At 30.9% G+C, this 9,013-nt stretch overlaps 1 protein-coding gene across 1 annotated transcript in view; it reads right to left on the bottom strand.

Annotated features, from left to right (window-relative positions):
* Positions 1 to 2,250: 2,250 nt before the first annotated feature.
* Positions 2,251 to 9,013, bottom strand: part of LOC145239781 (muskelin-like) — a gene marked incomplete in the record, with an annotated part of 94,653 nt that continues 87,890 nt past the window's right edge. The window contains 2 exon segments of the mRNA XM_080103257.1: positions 2,251 to 2,385; positions 5,639 to 5,699. Coding sequence (XP_079959383.1) covers positions 2,261 to 2,385; positions 5,639 to 5,699 — 186 coding nt within the window.

The raw sequence follows: 9,013 nt of genomic DNA, 5'->3' as shown, positions 1-9,013 counted from the left end.
GTGCTACTGGAGCGATGAGAAGGCAAATCAATTCCTTCACCTTTTCTCTCATGTCTATAAATTATTTGTTATTTTGATTTCAATAATTTTATTTTTATTCTTTTATGAACATATGATATAAATTCAAAGAGAAAAAAAAAAAAAAACTTATTTTTATAATTTTATAAAAATATTTCCTATAAAATTTTAAATAAAATACTTATTTAAATTTTGTTATGAAAAGTGAAAATAAAGACTAATTGTGTTATTTTTATCCGTATAATTTTGTTAATTTTTATTGTATATTTTTAAATAATGTCCTTTTCTTATATTTTATTTCAATAAATCGCTTTACAATAGAAATACTGAAGATCAATAAAAATGAAAGGACTGATTTCCGGAAATTAAGTACATCAGCTGACTATAAACTGGAAATCTCAAATCAAAGGGAGATAACTCAGTCATTTAACCACATTGTGCTTGTTAAGAGAGTCGATAGATCGATTTTTTTTAAAAATATGTGGTTTTAAGCCAAAACAACAGTATTTACTTAATTGTTCCGTCGAAAATAATAATATATCCAAAAAATTTATGAAAAGTCATGGAGTAGAACCACTGCAATTGTGTTTTTAGTAAAAAAAAACAAAATAAAAAAAAACAAGTATCGCTATCGGCTAAAACAAAATGTTGCCATTACTGTAGCGAAAAGGGAGATAAGTATGTCCCTTGTATTTGTAATCTTCAAGGTGTTTACATCTAGGGAAAATACCATTTCCTCCAATTTTTTTGTAAAAATTACTTGTAATTAAATATTTTCTACTTGAATTTTTCTAATTTTTTTAAAAATATATTACTATTTTACTATATTATTATATATATTATTACTATACTATTTTTGACATGATAAGTACTGTTGTTTTTGCTTAATACAACATTTTTAAAAATCGATCTGTCGACTACTTTCTTAAACACCAACCAAGTAATAATGAATCGTGAATTGGCAAAATATGAAACTGATTTTTTTTTTATCCTTAATTAAAATTCTACTCGGTAATTTTCCCTAATTTTTAGTGAGGATACTTATTTTGACATGATATATCAACAAGTTTTTACTTGGAATGCAATTTTTAACTGTGCTCTATACTGTACAAGCATCTAGCTTTTTAATATACTAATTGTGTGTATGCTATCAATGATTATGTAATTTGCATATTGCTTTGCAAAAGAACATCTTATTAATCAACTAATTGTTATTGTTTTCTATCAATGATTTTTTTTTTTTCATTTTGTTTTTATTATAACAGTTCTATTTTTTCATATCATGGATAGTGACTTTGTATTTTAGGTGAAAAATAGTTTTTAGGAATCTTTTCAGTCGGTTTACTTCTGGAGATTACGATTTTTGCCTTCCTTAATTTTTCCGAGGAATGTTGGGACATAGGTTCCTCTATAATTATACAAATCTTTTAAAACAAAAGATTAAAAAAAGGGATTTATTTTAAATAAAAAAAAAAAAAAAATATTAAAAATAAACAAAAAGTAGATCATCATATATTTAGAATTCCACGGTATGCAGTCGGACAACAATGTAAGGTATTGCTCACCAGGATAAACAACAAAAAAAAAAAAATAAATAAATAAAAATAAATAAAATAGAAAAAAAAAAAAATTTCAGTAAATGTTTTTAGCAATGGTTGTTGTAGTTGTGGTGATTGGTAGGTGTGCACACGTGCCCCCCCCCCTTTCCCTACAAGCTAAGGCAAGGTGGTAGAAAAGGGCATCTGGAAACATCTGTGCCTCATTTATCTGTTGTCTGAATTCAAAGTGCACAACACGGGGTAGCATTAACAGCAGTGGTAGTTGTAACAGTTTCTTTGGTTTCTGTGTTATGGCATATCAACTCTTTGTTTATTTAATATCAAAACAATACCTACATTGTATGCAATTAATTGAACACAAGTCGTTATATTTTTTTTTTCTCTCTCCCATAGCTGGAGCGGACTAGGGAAAATCGCAGATTTGTACCTTTCTCAATGGCACTAACGCGTAGTTGAACATGATATATCCAATAGGATACGAAGTAGGCATAGTCAGATTCCATAATATAAAATTGTATCCATTATGCCAAATCACGCATTCGCTATAGTAGGAAGAGGAGGAATCATGGTGATTGTAGCAGTGGTCAGGCAAGAAACGATGAAGAGCGTGAAAAAAAAAAAAAATTGTGTGTGTGTGTGTGTGGGTGGAGAAATTGATAATGGAAGATCAACAGTTGGGCAAATCATTTTAATGTAATAAGATCCACAAGGTTTCCTTTCGGTTGGGTCATGTTCTCTGGGAAGTAATTAACAAGTAGATCGAAAAGTTGGGTCCTGCTGTGAAAATGCTCGCTCACTTCACTGTCGGCTGGAAAAAAAAAAAAAAAATAGAAAGCAAATGAATTGCAAACAAATTGTTTATAACTTATTTTTAAAAGTTATAGAAAAAAAAAAAAAATTTTAAACTGGAGCACTTGTTTACATTGGTAATCTTTTAAACTAATGCATTTCAGGTGAAAACATTACATACTTACCCGTCAAGGTGAAATTAGTATAAATTCCAAATATTAGGAAAAACGATCCAGTAGAAAAATAATTACAAGTAAAAATAGAATTTATTGAATTACAGTTTTTTGGGGTTTTTTTCGGATGTATTAATGTGGAAGAGTTGTGACAAACTGGCTTATCTCCCTTGACTTGAATTAAATTGAGGAAAAGTTTTGGTTAAAAATGCATTTAGCATAACTTCTACAGGATCATTTTTTATAATTTTGGGAATTTATACGAATTTTGCCATGACATTTTAGTACATAATGTTATCACCTGAAATGTGTTAGCGTAAAAGATCAATGTAAACAAGCATAAAAATTTTTCTTCCTTATATATAAGGGTTGGGAGTGTGAAGAAGTCACTAAGGGATTTTCAGCTTCACAAATTCCAAAACATTATCAATGACGATTTAATTCCCAGATTTTATTCCTGATGTTCTTCAATTCCTGTAGCGTTTCAGGTTTGTTAATATAAACTTTTCTTCGAGATACCTCCACAAAAAGAAAAAAAAAAAAAGCCGCACGTGCGCGGTCCTCCTCTGGTGCTGAATGCGAGATGACGTTACAAAAAAAATAGTGAAGAAATGATAAATGTGAGAAGTGTGAAGGGTCAATGTTGCCTCCACATTTTTGCCAAGTTTCAGAAAAATTTAATGGATAGGGCAAAAGTTATGGGGTAAAAAGTATTCTTTTTTTGCAATTTTAGGGCATTTGTGACCCCTTTTGAACTCCTGGGAATGCTGAATCCCAATGAAAATCGACAAACAACGCAGTTTCACGCCTTAAGACGTATATTTGAATTCAGCGCCATGGAAAACCACTATATAGACATACATATCAGGTTTTTGAGTAATATGAAAAAAAAAGCTCCAAAAAGGCATGTTTTTTTTAGCCCTAAAAATCCCAGAGGGATGTGAACCAGAATTTTGTCAGGGTCACCCATACTGAATTTATATTAAGAACAATGGCCTCCATATTTTGGTCAAATTTAAGAAAAATCTAATGGATGGATCAAATGCTATAGAGCAATAAGTGCAATTTTTGGCCATCTTTGACCTCTTTTGAGCCCCTGGGAACACTGAATCCCAATGTAAATGGATAACGGTGCAGTTTCAGGCCATAACATATGTATATTTGAGTTGACCACCATGAAAAACCACTATGTAGTCAGACATATCAAGTTTTTGTTGAGAAATATGAAAAAAGAGCCACTAAAAGGGGCATTTTTAGCACTGAAAGTCCCCGGAGATGCAAACCAGAATTTTTTTTACCTCTTTTGAGCCCCTGGGGCCCGCAACGGGAATTTTTGCAAAAAAGATGTTTTACTGTGCACATCTATTCAATGAAATACAATTTGTGGCAAAATTTCAGGAAAAACTAATGGAAGGTTATCTGGCAATTATCTGGACGCCACTAAAAACATAGGTCCCTCTGATAAATCAGGGGACAAAAAAAAAAATTGCTAACAGACTGAAAATGGAAACCATTTAAAATGTTATTTTTCATAATTTTTTTTTCATTTTTGTTCTTTCTTACAAATAAATCTCTATTGACTTTGCCATATGTTAAAATTCCATTCAAATATCATAAAAAATAAAGAATCTATTAAAGTGAAAAATCTCTCGCTAACTTCTTAGCTATGCTGTGTAAAGCAAGTAAAAAAGCTATTCACCACTCGGATGCTTTGAAAAAAAAAAAAAAAAAAAAAAAAATCGATCCATTGATTGTATCTTAAGCACCAAGAAAATTAGTTTTTAAAAATTACGATGGGTTTATAGTAAAGATATGTCATGTAAGTAATACATTTAAAAAGAATACTTAGAACCAGTTTATTCATTAGTTTAGGAGTGAATACTGTATGTACAAATATATAAACATAACTTACTTCATATATGTGTGTGTGTGTGTGTGTGTGTGTGTGTGTGTGTGTGTGTGTGTGTGTGTGTGTGAGAGATTATCTCTTATATAAACGAAACTTTGTGTGTTTGTTCCCTATGAACTCTAAAATGGCTGGGACATTTATGAAATCCCACACAAAGGTACATCATGTTTCTGACAGTGTTCTTAGATAAGTTTTGTATCAGAATGTTTTCAATAATAATTGATAATTGAAATAACTCAAGTCAAAATCACTTGTTCCTTTATTGATCGAATTAACACCTTACACAGTCTAACATCACAAGTGCATTTGAGAAGTTTTATTACCACACATGCAGAAAGGCCCAGCATATAAAAATCAACAGTAGGTTCTTTGATATGACAGGGGCATGTTTGAAATGAATATTTCTGTTTAGAGCACAATTGGAGTAGGATACCTGACTTTTGCCTTTTAAACTTTAGTTCAAGCCATTATATATAAAAAAATAATTTTATAAAATCGACTAGGTTCTTTACAGTGTAATGTCACAATGTATTGTGAACTAAGTCACTGCAAGAGGCATGGAAGCTTCCTTCTGGTACACCACGATGGGTCCACAACTAGAGCATGCAATTAATCGATTTAATGACAAAAATATGAGAGTGTGAAACATTTGTTGATCATCATTCAATTCCGGGCAAAATAAGGTCACCCTGCTAGTACTTAATAGTTTTTATTATTTCAATAATTGCTTATCTGTTAAAATTCTTTTGCTGCTCTTACTCTGAACTCAAAAGTCTAGACGCCTGAAGAAAGCTATTAGAATAAAAGGCTCTCCGACATTGGGGGACCTCTACAATGAAAGTGTGGGATTTTATTGTTAGTCGGGTATATATGTTGAGGGAGCATGTGCTGCAAGTTCCTCAGAGGATATTTCATTAAAGTACTTGTAAAACAAGCACAGGGATGCAACATTGCAGTGATGGGACAGGGGCTGGAGCTTGGTTGACAGTGTGTGGCCTATTAGATTGGAGACTTTTGAATCAGGTTTGAGAGAGAGAAAGAGAGAGAGAGAGTGGCAGTTGATACATCAGCGACATATGTGGCAACAATACTCCATGCATGGGCAAATAGCGACTTTTTAGAGATATAAGATACTGTCAGGTGCGTCTCAAATTGGTTTACTGATAAAGTTTAAGTGAAATATTACTTACTTTCCAACATCTCTTCATCATCTGATCTATCTTTGAATAAAGTTGAGGCTAAAAGCTGAAACTGAAGAAAGAAAAAAAAAAGAAAAAAAGAAAGAGGAAGGTCATCAAATATCATTAATACCTAAAAAAAAAAAAAAAAAAAAAAAAAAAAGTCTTCCTTAAAAATTAGTGTAATATAATCTCACTTGAACAGATTTAAAATTTTGTTCTTTATATTCAATCTACAAGGAACATTCAAAAAGTGATGAGTCTTATTTTTTTTTTTTTTTTATTCTGCCCAAATGGATTAAAAAGGACTACAAATTTCATTGTTAGGATAAATGGACTTATGCATTCATGACCTGAAAGTTTAATCTCTTTGTTGCAGATATGGACTGTACCAGACCCTAAGAAAGCAACCCGTCATGGACGCATGTCAGAAGCAGAGATGCATTACTGAATTCCTCCATGCAGAAAAAATTGAACCGATCAACATTTATTGGCGTCTGTTGAACATTTACGAAGCCGATGCAGTTGATGTCAGCACAGTTAGATGGATTCGTCGATTTCAGAGTGGCAACAGAGACGCAAGTGACAAAGTGTGCTCCAAGCACCCATGCAGCCAGCATCCCATTGCTGGCAAAAGTGTATTGAGAATGATAGTGACAATGCAGAAAAATTCTGGCGCACAAAAGACAAAAGGTTGTTCGGTTTAATGATACCACTCCCATCTTCGTAGCTCTTCAATTTTTTTCGAATTAAAAATGGTATGCATTATTTTTAGAATGATCCTCATTTTTCTGTTATTTTCACAACATTTCAGCTGATGTAACATCTGACCTTATCTTTTAAAACCCGAGAAGCTTCTAATCAAACTTTGAACCCATGGTGCAATGGTTGAAGACATTCACTAACAATCAGTTCCAATTGACAATCTTCTGAAGAGTGAGGATTGAATCCTTATTGCAAGATAATAGCCAAGAGTTATAATTAACATTTTTACCTGGTCATGACTGATAGAACGAGAACAATCAACCTTGATAGATTTAATGTTTAGTTTAGTTCAAAATTCCCTATTGGTTCTAAAGTTTGACATATTTCAAAATTTGAAAAAAAAAAAAAAAAAAAAAAAAAAGGTATAAGCATTTAAAGGTCAGGTTACACCAGTTGAAAATGGGAATAGTAATTCAAATGATCAAAATTATCCTCATCTCAAAATTGTCTAAATATGCATTTAAAAACAATTTATTATTTATTTACTGTTGTCATAATATTTTTAGTGAATAACAACTGCATTAATGACTTTGGGTTGTATATTTTACAGGAAAATCAATTTTGGGATAATTTGAATTTAAAAGCACTGAAGTGCGTCATTTTTTTTCATTTTTTTTATTTTATAAAAATCGCCCCAGACAAGGTATGAAACCAGTTGATGTAATGAGCTAAATAAATAATAAAAATATGTGAAATGTTTGTTTATTTTTCATAATATTGTGTTGTAATTTGGCTTTCAAACATATCTCATTACGCATTTTATTTTAAAATTTAATCAACGCTTCTAGCACGGAATTCACAACCTTGACTTTAATAGTCAACACATTCTTCTGGCATTTCAAATACTACATATGTAGACTTTTTACTAACTGATTTTTTTTTTCTTTAACTTATCATGGCAAGAAAGATAAAAAAAGAAAAATGTATCAAATTCTGAGGAAGGAGAATAAGTACGAAATATTAGTTTTAAACAAATATTTGTTTATTTTCATAATATTGCATTGTAATTTGGCTTTCAAACGTATCTCATTTTACACGTGTGTGTGTGTGTGAGAGTGTGTGTGTGTGAGAGAATGAGGGGATGATTCCAAAATTATAAATTTCTGATTCTGATTCTTTTAAAATTCATAAATATTTAATTAGATGTGTCTTTTTCCCTCTAATTTCTGCATATTCGTTTTCTGAAATGTTTTCCTTGTAATTTATTGAAAATTGTAAGACAAAAGATTTATTTTGATTTAAAACGAAGCCAAACTGTATCACTTCATCGTTAGTGTACAACATGCTACGTGCAAGTTTTCATAAGCAGTTGAAAATATTTGACAATCGAAAGGCAAAATGACAAAACGATGTAAGAACAAAATATTTAACAACAAATTTCCTAATAATAATGTTACTATTTAGAAAACCATTTTTAACATGGAGAGGGCGTAGGGTTTTGTTAACTATTCAGTGCATTCTCTCTCTATGAATGAAGTGAAAATTTTATTTTAATCATAAAATATCGGTGGGTTATTAAACTGATTTGCTTTGTTGTAAAAATCAAAAACGAGATGTAATTAACAATAATAAATTGGTAGATTAACGTCTCAGCTAAATCCCGATTCCAAAATGAAATACTTTTATAGGGGATTACATATGAAACTTTAAAATTTGACAGAAAGAAAAGCAGTCATTTTAGTATTTAGAGTAGAAGCTCAGTTTCAAATATAAATTTAACATAAAATAACCTTTCTGGGCCATTCAAATTCTTTATGGATGTTAACTAAGTGGTTTTCTACTAACTTAAGTTAAATTGGCAACGTCGTAATAATCATGCGCATTTTAAGATATTTTTTAAAATATAATTTTGGGGTAAGGGTAGCCGCTTTTTAAAAAGACTCGAGCTATTTTCAATCAATATTTATTCAATAATTGTCCTAAATTTATATGCGCTCCTAAATTCTAAAATAATTTTGTTTTTAGTGGGTTCACAAATATCGCCCCCCAAAAGTAGATCATTGGGGGAGAGTAATTCAAATATAGATATAATTTCTTTTTTTTAATTTGACAAACATGTAAATGTTTTCCCTTTATGTATTTTATCCAAGACTTTGATAAATTTATCGTGAGATATTAATGTATATTTTTCACTTTCTCGGAAACAATTTCAGAGGACACGGTGATCAGACAAAGCGGCTCCAAGAAAATAAAACTTGCCCAATCATTTGAAATTTTTTAACTGAACTCTCTGAGAAGAGTCATCTAGACATTTGGCAAGTAGATGCGAAAAAATACTTGAACATTTGATCGGGCTTCAGACGGCATCTGGCACCAGAAGAATCCTTAAGTTTAAGCATAAGTAAATGATAACGGCAGATTAAAAGATAATTTGACCCTAAACATATTTCATACGGAATCATTAAAATTTGCAAATTCAATTCAAAGCTAAGCCATTTCACAATGTCTTGACCATTCCTTGTCATATTTGTCAATGTTGAGTGAGGCAGCAGACAAAACTCAACTGGACAAAAGCATAAAACCGTAAAATAAATAAATGAAAAATTAAAAAAACTCTTTATATTCTATTTTCATTTAATTAGCAATAATGCTTGAAATTATTTTTCTGGACAAAATATTTCT

Source organism: Euprymna scolopes, chromosome 19, assembly GCF_053919585.1.
Source record: "Euprymna scolopes isolate OS-2025 chromosome 19, ASM5391958v1, whole genome shotgun sequence".
NCBI lineage: Eukaryota > Metazoa > Mollusca > Cephalopoda > Sepiida > Sepiolidae > Euprymna > Euprymna scolopes.
The sequence above is the reverse complement of the archived record's forward strand: the minus strand, read 5'-3'. Positions and strand labels throughout refer to the sequence as shown.